The sequence below is a fragment of the Podarcis bocagei genome (genome assembly GCF_964188305.1).
Source record: "Podarcis bocagei genome assembly, chromosome: 10".
In the NCBI taxonomy this organism is placed as follows: Eukaryota; Metazoa; Chordata; class Lepidosauria; order Squamata; family Lacertidae; genus Podarcis; species Podarcis bocagei.
The window spans coordinates 77,670,913-77,688,269 of NC_138135.1; the positions used below are offsets into that span (position 1 = coordinate 77,670,913).

The window sequence follows — 17,357 nt, forward strand, 5'->3', positions numbered from 1 at the left end:
ACATTTTGACTAAAATATGTATTTACATGTATTTCAGTACATTTCTGAGCAGAGAACTGTACTTCAAAATTTGGGGAAGGGTAACTGTTCTGATCTGGGTTTTAGTTTTGGAAGTGCAAATCAGCTCAGTTCACATAAAAATGTGAGCTGAACAAAATTCCTGGGCACCCCTAAGTCCTCCTGGTTTCTACGAGTCTTCAGTAACTACAGTGGTACCTCGGGTTACAGACGCTTCAGGTTACAGACTCCGCTAACCCAGAAATAGTACCTTAGGTTAAGAACTTTGCTTCAGGATGAGAATAGAAATCGTGCGGCGGCAGCAGTGGGAGGCCCCATTAGCTAAAGTGGTGGTTCAGGTTAAGAACAGTTTCAGGTTAAGAACAGATCTCCAGAATGAATTAAGTTCTTAACCTGAGGTACCACTGTATCACTTGATCTGGTTTGAACCCTATGAGCTCAAGAAGAAAAGTAGCAACAAGCTGTTTTTCTTTGCTCCGATTTTGGCCCCTCTGCCACATTTTAGGAGAGCTATGAACTATTTAAGCTTTTGATTATGCCTGCACTTAATGGCCTAACCACTAGTTCAGAAAATTACCATTACCCTCCCGCTGCCTTCTCCCTCACCTGTCTTACGCATGCTTCCTGCAGTTGTGCTTGGAAATACCATGCCGTAGCAACAGAAACTTCCTCAGGCACAAATAATTCCTAGCAGAGCCTGACTGCTTTCCCTTTGTGTTGCTGGGGCTTGATCACAGTGAAAAACATACCCTGTTTATTGCTGTATCAAATCAACTACTCAGACCACTGTTGGTGTTTTAGGCCAGTTCCATTTTATGTTATTATTCTGGCCTCAAGTTCCAATGCAGCCCTACTCCATCTGGTTTTGAATATTCATAGGCTTTGTTTATTGCCAGTTTGGCAGATGATATATGTAGAACTATCTATGTTACACCAATGGACTTAGTGCTATATTGATTTATGCATGGGAGATAGATGTCTGACCCAAATGCTAATCAAAGAGGAGAAGACATTAATGTGGCCTAGCAGACAGCACAGTTTTAGTTCCCCTACTTGGTCCAACTTTTTGCCCTTTGGAAATTATTATACAATACAGTAGATGAACAAACAGAACAGGACAAATCTAGTTTTATACTTCATGGCTCTACTGAGGCATCAGGCATAAGCCTGCATTTTATTAATGTTTGATCAGGACTTGTATATTAAAGAGAGAGCCTAAAAGATTTTCAAAAGTTTCATGCCAGGCAAGAAGGCTAGCTGCTTAAGAAAACACTGGCAATGTTTTTCCTAGACAAAGGGGCCCCTTGATTGATAGCAGAAAACAATTCTCAAAGTCGTAAAAGCTGAAATTACAGACTGAGTAAGGCACTGACCCTACATGTTATAGAAGATAAAAAAGGCAGAGATAAACATAATTAATAGTTGGTAAATAGAAAAATAATGCCAATGTGCCTCCCAGTAAAATGAGCCAGATCTTCTAAGGTTAAAAAGGCCAAGACCAAATGGAGAAGCATCTAGCTGGGAAGTCTTTTAAAGCTGTTTCTTTCTTAAACTGAGAGAGTTTCAATAAATGTTGGGAAGAGCTAATGGAAACAAAGCAGCTGGCTGAAGCAGCTGGCTGAAGGGGGGGGGAATGTAAACTAAAGAGGTTTCTTCTGAAACTGTTTTAAACTGAGTTCCCTTTTTAAAAAGGCCTTATTCTTTTTAAAAGGCTACCTATGTTATGTATTGTCTTAAATGTAATTATGCAAAGGATTTAACAAATGCTAGAAGAGTTGTATTTATCCTGGAATTAAGTCAGCCAGCAGCCTAGCCCCCTACCAGACGGCAAGACGCCATCAGAGCTGTCCTGATATATGGCTGTCAGACATTTGTTTAGAAACCTTCAAATGAAGGATATCTTTCAATGTTGATGTGAAACTCAAGATCCTTGACATATGTTTAAGATAAAAATTTAAGATTAACCATTTGTTTTAGAAGGCAATAGGGCAAGGAGGGCAAGAGGTGAGCTGGTAATTAAGATTCCTTGTTGAGACACATGTAAGATATATTACTACTTATTTGTCATTTATAGATGTAACAATATATAGCTCTTTGTGTTCCATATAAGGACAGGAGGATGTGGGTGTATCTTTTAGGATTGGATATAGCAATCAGCCAATAGGAAATTCAACCAGGCTGATTGGACAGAGGCAGCCACAGGAGGAGTAAAGGGGGCTGGATTAAGGGAATATAAGGGCTGGCCATAATGGCAGGAGGCCAGGCCAGAGCTTGGTAACCATATACCACTGTGCCTCTCATTTATTTGTCTGACAAATAAATAATTATTTTAATTTCTCTATTGCTGCGTTGAATATTTCATTCCAGCTAAGCGTTAACCACAAGCAGGGTGCTACATTTTATGGTGCTCCTGTGACTCGGATAAGTGGTCTGCTGGAACGCAGCCCCTTCGCCCTATTGGGCAGGGTACAAGAGAGAGGATCTCTAAACTGCTTACCCAAGCGCGCACTGGTAAATTTTTCCAGGGGGGACGCAGAAGTCTCGTCTGTCTGATACCCTGCTCACTGGCGGCGACGGACCGGGGGGAAACGGAACCAACCAAGGGTAAGTGCACAAAGGGATTTTTGGCCCTCCAATTAACTGGGAGGAAGAGAAGTCTTGATCAAACTTCTGCGTCTCAGTAAGTGGGAACTGAGTACGCTAGGTGGTTGGATACATCAGATGGTGATCTGGTGGGGGAAAAGGGAAGAATGGGAGGTAGTGTGTGGTGAAGTATCTAGCGCATTGTATGTGTGAGAAAGTACAGAGCAATCTGTAGCTGACCTGAGTGTGGAGTGGGCAGTACTTCGGTTCCTGGTAAGGCGACTTCACCAGGCAAGGAAATCCACGAAGCGTGTGTGTGAGTGACTGAGTGGATACTTCACAGGGCCATACAATGGGAGTTGGGAGTTCAAAAGGGGAAAATACACCTCTTGAATGTATGTTAAATAATTTTAAGAAAGCCTTCTCAGGGGCATATGGAGTCAAAATGACGCCAGAGCGCCTGAGAACGTTATGTGAATTAGAGTGGCCGAAGCAAAATACTGAATGGCCATCTCAAGGAACCTTTGATATAAATTTAGTAAGCAAACTTTGGTCTAACATCGCCAAAGAAATTGGAGGGTGCCCAGAACAATTTTCATATATAGATTCCTGGCTGAGCACATTAAATAAAAATCCTCCATGGATAAGGGAATGCAAAGTCCAACGATGCAAATTATTGGCTGTAAAAGCCGAAGCTAGGAAAGGAATCTTGCCAAATAAACTCAAACCCATTTTTGAGGGACCAGAGGAAGAGCTGCTTCCACCTCCACCCTATGCTCCACATCGAAGGGAGCCTAATCCAAACACTCCACCAGTTGTAACCCCAAGGCAAGAAAGTGGAATGAATAATGGGGCTGGAGTCACAGAACTTGATTCCTTGATAGATTATGATAAATATCTTCAGGAGGCATTGGAGGCCTATAATAAAGCCCAAGCAGAAGCGGTTATTCCATCTGTGAGTCCCAGTAGAACTCCATCTACAGTCTCTTTTAGTGGAACAACTGATTGCCTACCCCAAACTCCTGTACATCCAAGTCCTAGAGAATTATTACAGAAGTTACAGGGAGACCTTAATCGGTCAGCAAGCAATACAGCCAGGCGTATAAAGCTGCTAAAAGAACGCCTTGGGACAAATACCATCCCCTATGATTTGAGGCCCCTAGAGCAAAGTGAAGAGAAAGATCACGTAGTAGCCCCTCTCAGAAGGGTATTTGATGCACTTGAGGAGCCTGTGCTGGTTAACGGGCAACTCGGACCACGGCCACCTCGAACTTCGACCCTCCAGTACATTCCATTCACAACTACGGATCTGATGAATTGGAAAACACACACCCCATCTTTTGCAGAAAAACCTCAGGCTATGATGGACTTGGTGACTTCAATAATAAATACTCATAGTCCTACTTGGACAGATTGCCGCCAGCTCCTGAATACTCTGTTCACCACTGAGGAAAGGAGAGACATAATTGAAAAGGCACAGATATATTTGCGTGAGCAGGCCAGAGTGGGAAATATTTATAATATTGACCGTCATCTCCAAGACAACTTTCCCTTGGAAGATCCTAATTGGGATCCAAACAATGTAATTCACCTGGCCAGACTTACCACCTACCGCCAGACGCTTGTGCAAGGTATCCGCAGGGCATGCCAGAAGCCCACTAATATGTCTAAAGTCTCAGAAGTAGAACAGAAACCAAATGAGAGTCCAGGAGACTTTTTAGAGAGGCTGCAAGAAGCCTATTGTATATGGACTCCTTTTGACCCTGAAGCCCCTGAAAACAGCAGAATGATTACTGCTACATTTGTGGCCCAGTGCGCTTCTGACATTCGTAAGAAAATTCAGAAATCAGAAGGATGGGAAGGGATGCTGATGAGCCAAATTATGGCCATTGCACGCCGAGTTTATCGGAATAGGGATGAGGCTGAGAAACAAGAGAAGAAGAAGTGGCAGAAGGAAAAGATGGTAATGCTAGCCACAGCAGTGAAGCAAGACTACCGCCCCTTAAATGGAGGAAGAGGGCGGGGAAGGAATCCACCACTGGGAAGGAATCAATGTGCGAATTGCAAGAAGGAGGGTCATTGGAAGCGGGAATGTCCTGAACCCCTGAGGTTGGAAGAAGTACGCCCAGGCCCAGGCCCAGGCCCAGGCTCCGGCCCAAGAAACCAGGGACGGGGACGGGGAATGATCCGAGATGGAAGATATCAGAGACCTGGACAAGGACGGAGTAGGGACAATGTCATTGGACTGGCAGAGGAGGATTTTACCCAAGACTAGGAAAGACCGGACTCCATAAAGTTAGGCTTCCAGGAGCCCACGGTCACGATTCAATTAGGAAGCCATTTAATAGACTTTATGATTGATACTGGGGCTGAATACTCAGTACTCCCAGAACTATTGCAGAAAAAGGCATCCAAAAGTGTAGTCATTAAAAGTGCCACTGGTCAGTCAGCTAAGAGGTCTTTCCTCCCACCTTTGGAATGCCAGATTGGGGGACATCGTTTAACCCATCAGTTTTTGTATATACCTGAGTGTCCAATACCTCTCTTAGGTAGAGATATGCTGTCCAAATTGCAGGCCCAAATCACCTTCACTCCTCGAGGTCCAGAAATGAAACTGCCATCAAAGGCAGCAGGAATAATTTCCCTCTCAGTACCTAAGGAACAATCATGGCGCCTAATGTCAGCCCTGCAAGTCCAACCCACATTGGATACAGAGTTAAACAAGCTCCTCCGAACTCTACAGGTGCCACCAGGAGTATGGGCCGAAAATAGCCCCCCAGGAATGGCTAAGAATATAGCTCCAATTGTAGTAACCTTAAAACCTATGGCTACCCCTGTATCTGTAAAGCAATATCCTTTACCCCGGCGAGCAGCAGAGGGCATCCAGAAACATTTGGACCGCCTATTAAAATATGGTCTGCTTAAGCCCTGCCAATCAGAATGGAACACACCCCTTTTGCCTGTTCGAAAACCTGGGACAGATGAATACAGGCCAGTGCAGGACTTGAGGCTCGTAAACCAGGCTATCGAGACCTTGCACCCAAATGTACCAAACCCATACACCCTGCTGAGTTTGATCCCACCAGAAGCAACATTTTTTACTGTATTGGACTTGAAAGATGCATTCTTCTGTTGCCGGCTGGCACCACAGAGCCAACCTATATTTGCCTTCCAGTGGGAAGACCCTTTGACAGGAACAAAAGGCCAGCTAACTTGGACGAGATTGCCCCAGGGATTCAAAAATTCCCCAACTTTATTTGGCACTGCCTTGGCGAAGGATCTAACAAGTTACCCCTCAATACCTGGAGAAAAGGTGGTTCTGCAATATGTAGATGACCTTATACTAGCAGCAAAGGATTTTGATACCTGTAAAGAAGGTACAGAGGAACTGCTCCACTTGCTCTGGCAAGCTGGCTACCGAGTTTCCCAGAAAAAGGCACAGTTATGTTTAGAAAAGGTCAAATATTTGGGCTTTGACATCTCACACCAACAACGAGCATTGAGGCCAGAGAGGAAAGAAGCTATTTGCCTTATCAAGGAACCTACCACAAGGAAACAACTCAGAGGATTCCTGGGAACAGCAGGGTTTTGTAGACTATGGATACCTGATTTCAGCAGTCTGGCCAAACCCTTACATGAAAGCACTCGAGGTGCAGAAAAGGACCCATTCGTATGGGGACCTGAGCAGCAACAAGCCTTTTTAGTTATCAAACAACGACTTATGGAGGCCCCAGCCCTTGGACTGCCTAATTCGGAAAAACCCTTTCAGCTGTATGTACATGAACAGAATGGGATTGCAGCGGCAGTCCTGACCCAGAGATTAGGAAGTTGGAACCGTCCAGTAGCTTATTTGTCAAAACAATTGGACTCAGTAGCAAAAGGATGGCCTCCATGCCTAAGGGCAGTAGCGGCCACTGCAAGCCTTGTCAAAGAAGCTGATAAATTTACCTTCGGCCAGACGATGTATGTGAATGTACCTCATGCTGTTCTGACACTCATGGAATATAAGGGTAGTTATTGGCTAACGAACCCAAGGATGGCTAGGTACCAAGGCCTATTGTGTGAAAATCCCAGGATTCATCTACGAGTAGTGAATATGCTCAATCCAGCGACTTTGCTGCCCCTACCAGAGGTAGATGATGAAGAATCACATGATTGTCTCCAAATAATGGATGAAGTTTATTCCAGTAGACCCGATCTGAAAGATGAACCATTGAAAAATCCAGATGTTGTATATTATACTGATGGTAGCAGTTACCTGCATGAAGGTGCCAGACGAGCAGGATATGCTGTGGTCACCAATGAGGAAGTTGTGGAAGCTGAAGCTTTGCCTGCTGGCACCTCAGCACAAAAGGCTGAACTTATAGGTTTAACTAGAGCTCTGCAATTGGCAGCCGGATGTAAGGCAAACATCTATACTGATTCTAAATATGCCTTCTTAACCCTGCATGCACATGGTGCTCTATGGAAAGAAAGAGGTCTAATAGGAGCCCACGGGAAGGCCTTGAAATATGGACCTGAAGTAGAAATCCTGTTAGAAGCAGTATGGGCTCCAGAACAGATTGCTGTAATGCACTGCAAAGGTCATGGACGAGGAAGGGATCCAATAACCAGAGGAAATCATGCTGCTGACAAAGCAGCCCGAGAGGCAGCCCAAAAGCCTGTGGGAGGATTTATAGCAGCCCTCATACCAGAGGTAGTTCCAGAAGAAGTTAAACCTCACTATACCCCAGAAGAGAGGAAGTGGGCTGAACAGGAAGGAGCAGTTGTGAAGGACGGTTGGATGATCCTGCCAGACAATAGGATTTATGTACCTCATCATCTAGCAGGCACAATTGTAAGAAATTATCATGAATCTACTCACCTTGGCGGTACTGCAACCAGAGAGAGTCTCAGTCGGAAGTTGTATATTATTAACCTATCACAATTAGCAACTTGCATTTCACAGAAATGTGTTCTTTGTGCTAAAAACAATCCCAGGCAGGGACCGGTACAACCTCCTGGAATCCAACATGTGGGATATGTCCCCATGGAAAGCCTAATTGTGGACTTCACAGAGCTGGTCCCTTCTAAGGGATTCAAGTATCTCCTTGTGTTTGTAGATACTCTTACCGGATGGGTTGAAGCTTTTCCCACCCGAACTGAAAAGGCACGAGAGGTAACTAAGAGACTCCTGACTGAATTGATCCCGAGGTTTGGGTTACCTAGATGCATTGGAAGTGATAATGGGCCAGCGTTCATTGATCAAGTAGTACAAGAAGTATGTCGAGTCCTACAAGTGAAATGGAGACTGCATGCAGCCTATAGGCCTCAGAGTTCAGGGAAAACTGAAAGAATGAATCGGACTCTGAAAACCCAATTGGCAAAATTAACCCAGGAAACGGGATTGGGATGGGTAGATGTGTTACCCATAACACTGTTTCGTGTTCGGTGTGCACCCACAAAAAGACTTAAGTTGTCACCTTTTGAGCTCCTGTATGGGAGACCGCCCTCCTTTGTTCAGGATATTTCAGCTGATCTTAAACAAATAGGAGACCATGTGACACAGGGACAAGTGCAATCTCTCTCCCGTGTTTTTGTTTCTCTTAACAGGTGGGCCCTCGAGCGCACGCCGTGCAGCATTGCCGAGCCGATTCATCAGTTCCAGGCTGGCGATAGCGTATGGGTGAAAGAGTGGAAACGTGATCCACTTGCACCTAAGTGGCGTGGACCTTACACCGTCTTGCTCTCTACTCCAACAGCGGTGAAGGTAGCTGAGGTGACCCCCTGGATTCATCACTCCCGTTTGAAGAAGTCCGAAGGCAGTTGGACGTGCAAAGGTGACCCCTCTAATCCTCTTAAACTGACTCTCTCCAAAAACCCCTGTATCTAGCCCTACCGGGAATGGGCTAGGTCACGGGCAACATTTGACGACCGGCCTGCTGCAGCCACAACCTGGAAGCTGGCTGACCTGCGCACGCCTGAAGCTTGAGGAGCATCTGAACCAGCGATTGTGAAAGGAAAGATTCTCTTATACAATTAATTGACTGCCCACCCCCTTGTGGAACAATTATCAGATATTACTCATTGGGGATCCTCGGGATATATGTTTTGGTCTTGGTGGTTCCCCATTCCTGTCACTGGGGGAATTATATTGGGACTAATATTTATTTGCTATCACAATAAGGTAATCTTTTGTGGGAGGAATGCATATGCTAGACATCAACATGATTCTATTAATCCTGATCCCTTGGGAAGGGGAAGGGTCCTTGAATCTGACCAAATTGACTAAATATGGATTCCGCCATGACCACAATATGTGGGTAGGTTTAGCTGAAATGGTAGCCAATGTTGCAAATAGGACCAATTGCCTTGTTTGCTCTCTTGGGCCAGATGATTCAGAGGGAGGTATGCCCTTACTACCGATACCATTAGATGCCATTGGTATGGTAAGCGAAATACCACACCAAACAGAAGTACAGAATTTCCCCGGATGGAACTCAACTAAACCATTACGAGTTATACCTGTACAAGGGGAATTCTGTGTACATAAATCATCAGATGCAGCTGATTCTACTATGATAGGCTCTTCTCATTGTCACTATACTTGGGATAATATTAAGAATACCTGGGCACACGATACTACCTATCGAACTCGGAATGCCTTGCCCTGTGCACCTCCTTTTATTCATGCATGGAAAGTGGTATGGAACATAACTGTGACAGAAAAAGGCAATCTAACATACTGCACTGTGAACTCTCTACCTCTTTTGCTATTTCGCCTTCTGTACTCCACGTACCAAAGACCTCAGACCCGATGGTTGTGGTGGATATGTGGAGAATGGGCATACAAGAAACTCCCCTCCAAATGGAGTGGGACTTGTTTCCTGGGATGGGTATTACCACCAATGTGGATTATGCCCACTAATTTGGCCAAGCGAACACGAAGAAACGCTGATATTTCTCATATAGCAGGAGGAAGTACCCAAAGTTGGAGCGGTACTGATGATTGGCCACCAGAGCGCATTATAGCCTATTATGATCCTGCCTCCTGGAATCCTGGTGAGCTCATACAAGGGGCACGGGATCCTATTTATAATCTAAACAGAATAATTCGATTGCAAGCAGTAGTGGAACTTGTAACCAATGCAACGGCCCGGAGTTTGAGACTTATTGCACAACAGTTGGATGAAAGTAGAGCCGCCATTTTGCAGCTGAAAATGGGAATGGATTATGTACTTGCCAAGCAGGGAGGCCTATGTGGAGTCTTGAACTTGACAGGGAATGCCTGTTGCTTTAACATTTCAGATAATGGTGAGGCAATCCGTGTGTTGGCCACAAAGATGGAGAATATAGCACATGTCCCAGTACAAACATGGGAAGGATGGGATATGGGATGGCTCACCAATTGGTTACCTAATGTCACAGGACTCAAAGGGATACTATTGTCTTGCTTGTTTTTCTTGACAGTAGTGGTAATGGTTTTATGTATGATGCCATGTATCATTTCATGTTTTAGAAGTACAATTAGCAAGATGGTTTCAAATGAAACTCTACCTCATATCATGGCCCTATACTGAGCTTTACCTCAGGAACATGATGAAGGTCAAGCTATCAAGGACACTTGGGATGAAGGTCCTTGAGCTTGAAAGGGGGGAATGAGGCATCAGGCATAAGCCTGCATTTTATTAATGTTTGATCAGGACTTGTATATTAAAGAGAGAGCCTAAAAGATTTTCAAAAGTTTCATGCCAGGCAAGAAGGCTAGCTGCTTAAGAAAACACTGGCAATGTTTTTCCTAGACAAAGGGGCCCCTTGATTGATAGCAGAAAACAATTCTCAAAGTCGTAAAAGCTGAAATTACAGACTGAGTAAGGCACTGACCCTACATGTTATAGAAGATAAAAAAGGCAGAGATAAACATAATTAATAGTTGGTAAATAGAAAAATAATGCCAATGTGCCTCCCAGTAAAATGAGCCAGATCTTCTAAGGTTAAAAAGGCCAAGACCAAATGGAGAAGCATCTAGCTGGGAAGTCTTTTAAAGCTGTTTCTTTCTTAAACTGAGAGAGTTTCAATAAATGTTGGGAAGAGCTAATGGAAACAAAGCAGCTGGCTGAAGCAGCTGGCTGAAGGGGGGGGAAATGTAAACTAAAGAGGTTTCTTCTGAAACTGTTTTAAACTGAGTTCCCTTTTTAAAAAGGCCTTATTCTTTTTAAAAGGCTACCTATGTTATGTATTGTCTTAAATGTAATTATGCAAAGGATTTAACAAATGCTAGAAGAGTTGTATTTATCCTGGAATTAAGTCAGCCAGCAGCCTAGCCCCCTACCAGACGGCAAGACGCCATCAGAGCTGTCCTGATATATGGCTGTCAGACATTTGTTTAGAAACCTTCAAATGAAGGATATCTTTCAATGTTGATGTGAAACTCAAGATCCTTGACATATGTTTAAGATAAAAATTTAAGATTAACCATTTGTTTTAGAAGGCAATAGGGCAAGGAGGGCAAGAGGTGAGCTGGTAATTAAGATTCCTTGTTGAGACACATGTAAGATATATTACTACTTATTTGTCATTTATAGATGTAACAATATATAGCTCTTTGTGTTCCATATAAGGACAGGAGGATGTGGGTGTATCTTTTAGGATTGGATATAGCAATCAGCCAATAGGAAATTCAACCAGGCTGATTGGACAGAGGCAGCCACAGGAGGAGTAAAGGGGGCTGGATTAAGGGAATATAAGGGCTGGCCATAATGGCAGGAGGCCAGGCCAGAGCTTGGTAACCATATACCACTGTGCCTCTCATTTATTTGTCTGACAAATAAATAATTATTTTAATTTCTCTATTGCTGCGTTGAATATTTCATTCCAGCTAAGCGTTAACCACAAGCAGGGTGCTACACTACAAGAAGGCAACAGGCAATGCAAGTTGCAAACCACAGAAAACCCAATCTGTTAAATTGTGGGCGAACTTAGCAGATGACACAGCGATTTCTCCAGAGCTCTTTATTTTGTAAGCTGGAACAGAACTGAACAGCAAGCAGCTCAGCCGGCCTGCTTTTATAGGCAGCCGGCTGTCAACATTGTAGCAACAACAACCCAGGGTTTCCCGCCTAAAATAACTGACATGGACCTGAGTGAAAACTATCTACACTATCCCCCTGCTGGCCCAGGGTGAGCACTTCAGTACATAACACAATCTATGATATTATCTTATTAGCAGAAGCTCCTGGCCCCCAGCAGAGCCGGGCCTGGTGCTCGTCTCTGCAAGTGTTGGTTCCTCAGATGTTGGCAGAGGAGTGCCAGGCCTGCCAGGGGACCTGCTTTGCGCCCCCTCAAAAATCCATGCCCAGGGCCACGGCCCCACTGGCACCCCACATTATGCCTCTGGTCATGTGGCCTGCCCTGCGCCACCTAAGCTGGTGGGCTGCCTTCAGGAGGATGTTGTAATGTTGCAGCACTGAAATAAAAGTCAGCTTTCAGTCTGATTGGCTTCTGAATGTGAAACGGGGAGAGGGCTGCATCTTGTCCTTTGCCTCAAACAGCAGAATATCTTGGGCATATGCCAGAAACCACATTCTTTTGTATTCAGTGGTCTGTGTTTGCCTTAGTCTGGACCAGGCACCCCCAAACTCGGCCCTCCAGGTGTTTTGGGACTACAATTCCCATCATCCCTGACCACTGGTCCTGTTACCTAGGGATGATGGAAGTTGTAGTTCCAAAACATCTGGAGGGCCGAGTTTGGAGATGTCTGGTCTGGACTAAGGATTCTGAGCTCCTGTGTTCTGATTTGATACATGATATCCATTTCAGGCTTTGGGCCTCTGCCACTGGCCCTTAAACTCTTCATGGTTTGCAGCTTGGACGTTTAGACAGCCAATCACGTTGGGAGTGGGAGTGGCTCAGGCCTTCAGAAATGTATATAAGCAGTTGCTTTGCCCCTGTTGTCCAGTTCTGTTAGTTCAATCAAGGTTCTTGCTGTTGTCACTGTGTCTTGCCTCATGGTAACCCACCTATACTTCACATATAATTTCTTCAACTGAGGCAGAACTGTGGGACAAGGTAGATGTCTGTTGCTACAGAAAATAAGCAACCCAACAGAAAAAGCTTTAAGCATTTAGAGAAACTAGATTGTCTCTATACTTACAGGTTTTCCTGCCAGCCAAATCCACAACAGGTGTACCTAAAGGGTTGCCCAAGAAACCTTTACTTCATGAAACAAATATTCACCCTAAAGTTTTGATTCTAAGGATTCAAATTTGTAAACTGCAATTTCAATTCTCTTGTTTACCCTTGTGAAATTAATTAAGAGAGTTGTAATGTCACCTTATTTTGAGTGTTCTGCTATACGGCAGCAAAGCACACACCACTTGAAGTTTCCAAGGGAAGCAATTCAACAGCTTTCACGTCTGCTGTTTACCCTTTGCATCCTCAACGTTCCCTGGCAACGCAAGATCACCCAGCAAGTAGATCGGGCTGACCTAACTAACATCTGGATAGTCTCTGAGAAGCCTTTGCTGATATATATTTGCATAGGATGCAAGACTGTTGCACACCAAAATACATACGGTAGTCTATTGTGAGATATTCAGCACTTGAAAACTAGAATTCACACAAGCTCCCATGTAGAAGTAGGATGTTTGTAAATGATACTTTGATTTAAATGAGGGGGGGGGGATTAAATGAGTGAAAGAAAAATCTTCTGAATTGCCAGATGATATTAGAGCTGACCAAAAATGGGAAGCCCATTTTCACCAGCTATTTTGGTAATTCCTAAAATAGAATGAACTTGAAGGGGCTTGAAAGTGTAAACGGGGGAGTGGTATTAACCCTCATGATGTTCGTTTTTGAAAAGCTCAATTCACTAGAATTGATCTTGTGATACTATTATTTATTATGCACCCATAAATTCTCAAGGTGATGTGAGCTTTTGTGGATGAATTCCATGTATTTTGAAGCAATTCTTTTGTTGTAATTTTTGTGATATAATTTGTCAGTCGGTTGTGTGTGGTTGTACTGAGAAAATTATACTGATGAGGTCTTTTCAGAGCACTCTCAGGGTCTTTACTCAAGGTCCTACCAAGCCAAAATGGCCAGGCCTGCTGCAGGTTAGACAAAAGCAACCCTGCAACAGTTTTGCTGCAATGAAATTGTCTGTACTGCATGCACAATGTTAACCATGCCAAAAATAAAACCCCAAATTGAAGGCAAGTAGCGGCACAAATTAAAGAACACAAATATCAAGCAGCCTCAGAAGAAATGCCTATTATCTACAAACAGCTGTGCTCATACTCAGTTTAATAAATATGCACCTGAGCTCAGAGACATTTTTGTATGGAAGGTTTCTTTTTAAAGAGATCAAATAAATTAATTTATAATTATTTGGAGAACCTACAAAGTGCCTTTCCACCTTCTATCTTATGATGTGAGCATTTTATTTTACAATTGGCTATGTTTGTTGCAAACTCCTGCTTTTGTGATTCCACAGGCCAAAGAAACAGCTGCTTGCAATTTATTTAATCAGCATTAGAATGCATAATCATTTCTATTTGGTCACTGTGACAGCCAAGCTGTTTTTCATATATAAAAATATCTCATTAGCCTGATGATCTGCATATCTGGGGAAGTAGGTAGCAAACTGAGATTCGTGCAGAGTCTTAGTCCTGTTTTATCACATTCCAAATAAATAAATAAATAAATAATGAATGAATGAATGAATGAATGAATGAATGAATGCAATGTGAATGCTCTGCTTTTGTTACATTATTTACATTAATATAGTAATATGAGAACATGGGCATACAAGGCCAGATCCGAAAGTATGATAATGCTGTCATGGAGCGAAGTTTTGTGTATGTGCAGAAGCTGACAGTAAAAAGCTAGAACATTCTAGTGAGTCTGTAACTTTCCATTGTGCTCAACCCAAGCAGCTGTTGTTTTCTCCTGGGTTGCCTTATCTAAGTGCCAAGGTCACTGGGAAGTGTATATCTGCTGCCCAGTGAACAGTTTCTCATTCTCATTCTTTCACTGACTATCTCTTGTTTTCATTTTATAAATGTGTGGTGTAATTTTTATGCTGAAACTAGATTTTTGCTCTAAAAGGAGCCAAGTTGTGTCTTGCCAGGAATCTGGCAACAAACTGTAAGATTTATGCCTTAGTAAACCTCTGCTAATAATTTTTCTGTGTCCGGTGTCTTTTTGGAATGCATGCAACCGCCAAAGTCTGCTTCTCTGCTGTTCATGAACTAAAAAAGTAGACAACTTTTAGAAAACATCTGAAGGCAGCTCTGTATCGAGAAGTTTTTAATGTTTGATGCTTTATTATGTTTGATATATTCTGTAAGCTGCCCTGAGTAGCTTGGGAAACCCAGCCAGATGGGCGGGGTATAAATAAAATAATAATACTAATTATTCTTATTCAATCAACGGTTGGAGGTGTCCCAGAACTTGGGGGCATGGATCCTGACAAATGTTGCCTTTGAATATGCTGGTTAAATTCCAATGTTCTTAGAAGCTTTGTGTCCTGTTGACACTAATTTTTTTTGCAAAACATGTAATGGCCAGTAAAGAGAACAATAAATATCATCTGTCTCACACTTGGAAAGCATGTGCATGATTCGGCCAAAAATGTAAACACTTTTAAATCCCATTGATTTCAGTGAGGAAGCTAAACACATAATCTTGGCTGGATCATAGGCCATGTAATTTCCAACATGTTTACACAGTCCAAATGCACACATCCAAGTAGAATGTACCCTCTTGGTATTTTGTAAAGCGTGGAGAAGAGTATCTTTATGTGCCTATTCTGATCCCACAACAATTTGCAGGATCAAAACAATACTCTCTCTGTTTGCTGCTGCTGTTAATAATAATAATAATAATAATAATAATAATAATAATAATAATAATAATAATAATAGGATTCAGGATAGTTTTCAGTTAAAAGTAAATTTCCAACACTGGGCCACATCTACAGCATACCATTTAAAGCACATTGTTTCCTTGGGAACTGTTTTTTACCCATCAGAGAGCGACAATTCCCACCCCTCCTTAACAAACTTCATTTCCCAGGATTCTTTGGGGGGAAGTTATGTGCTTTTGATGTATGATGTGGATGAGGCAGAATCCAGGATAGGCCTTAGCAGATGGAGAGATGGGGCTGGGCAGTTTGGAGCAGGCTTAATATTCAAAGGCTAGAAGCAGGAAATAGGTGTCCCCCCCCTACATCCAGTGGGACTAACTGAATGGCAGAGCCCATCCTTTGTGGGATAAATCAGCTTCATATAGCCAACACGCTTATCTCTAATCAATGCATGAAGGGGTTAAGACCATAGAGTAAGCTGTCCTGCCAGGGAGGAGGGGTTACCAAAGTCTTTCTTCTTTCACTTCTACCATGTGAACCCTACCAGTAGGGAAGTCTAAGCTGGATGCTCCAAGCTTAGACGACATGTCTTAAACAAACTATGTTTGTGTTTCTATACAAATAATTTAGAAACCTGTCTTTTCTTGCTGTTGTATGGAAAAGCACATGAAATGGACCTTTGGAGAGTTTGTAAGGAAACCACTTTAACTTACCAAACATGATCTTTTTGTATGCTAAGGGAAGTGGGAAACTTTGGAAGGAACTCGGAAGGGCTTTAAAGGTCTGACAGCCTATATTTCCATGTTTTACTCTGCCACATGTTTTGTGATTTTCTATCTCTGCTGGGGTCTCTCATCAATGGGGTCTCTCACCAAACCAGGACCTAGGCATCTAGGGAATTCTCCTTTTATCTTACCATATCTAGCATTTTTCCTTTTAACCAAAATACAAAAACCAACATGCTTTGCGTGCTGAAAGCCTCTGATTGAACCCCTGACTTCTCCAGTAAAAACAATAAGGTAGCAAGTGGTGAGAAAGACCCAGGTGCCAGCCAGAATAGACATTATTGGGCAAGATGGACAAAAGTCTGACCTTGTATATGGTAGCTTCCTATGTTTCAATGAATGTACTTTCTATAAGTAAGTGGTTTTCTGTTATGTACTGAAGTTCTCACCCTGGGCCAGCAGGGGGATAGTGTAGATAGTTTTCACTCAGGTCCACGTCAGTTACTTTAGGCGGGAAACCCTGGGTTGTTGTTGCTACAATGTTGACAGCCGGCTGCCTATAAAAGCAGGCCGGCTGAGCTGTTTGATGTTCAGTTCTGTTCCAGCTTACAATAAAGAGCTTCTCTGGAGAAATTGCTGTGTCGTCTGCTAAGTTCGCCCACAACTTAACACTTTCTATAAGTAAGTGGTTTTCCATAATTCTTATGGGGAAACAGAAGTGCTATAGTTGAAGACAACATTCCAATGAGAGAAAAGACAACCCTGCAATATGCACAGAGCATTCAGAATCACACGGCAATCACAACCATCTCATGTAGTTGTTAATAATAATATTTACTACTACTACGTGGGTGGCGCTGTGGGTTAAACCACAGAGCCAAGACCTGCCGATCAGAAGGCTGGCGGTTCGAATCCCCGCGACGGGGTGAGCTCCTGTTGCTCCTGCCAACCTAGCAGTTCGAAAGCACGCCAAAGTGCAAGTAGATAAATAGGTACCGCTTCGGCAGGAAGGTAAACGGCATTTCCATGCGCTGCTCTGGTTCGCCAGAAGTGGCTTAGTCTTGCTGCCCACATGACCCGGAAGCTGTCTGCAGACAAACGTCGGCTCCTTTAGCCAGTAAAGCGAGATGAGCGCTGCAACCCCAGAGTCATCTGCGACTGGTAAAGGGTCCCTTTACCTTTTT

The 17,357-nt window shown here is 43.3% G+C and overlaps 2 protein-coding genes across 12 annotated transcripts in view; one reads left to right on the plus strand and one right to left on the minus strand.

The window, feature by feature from the left end:
- The window catches only part of LMNTD1 (lamin tail domain containing 1), a 221,479-nt gene that overhangs the window by 57,651 nt on the left and 146,471 nt on the right, over positions 1-17,357 (minus strand). The window lies entirely within an intron of this gene.
- LOC308595990 (endogenous retrovirus group 3 member 1 Env polyprotein-like) overlaps positions 9,008-17,357 on the plus strand; it is a 297,804-nt gene continuing 289,454 nt past the window's right edge. The window contains exons 1-2 of one of the 2 annotated variants that reach the window (XM_081210770.1): positions 9,008-9,921; positions 9,959-10,201. In XM_081210770.1, coding sequence (XP_081066896.1) covers positions 9,027-9,921; positions 9,959-10,047 — 984 coding nt within the window. In that variant the 5' untranslated portion in view covers positions 9,008-9,026 and the 3' untranslated portion in view covers positions 10,048-10,201. Of the gene's footprint in view, positions 9,922-9,958; positions 10,202-17,357 lie in introns of those variants that run through there. The other variant, XM_081210771.1, reaches the window with a different exon arrangement.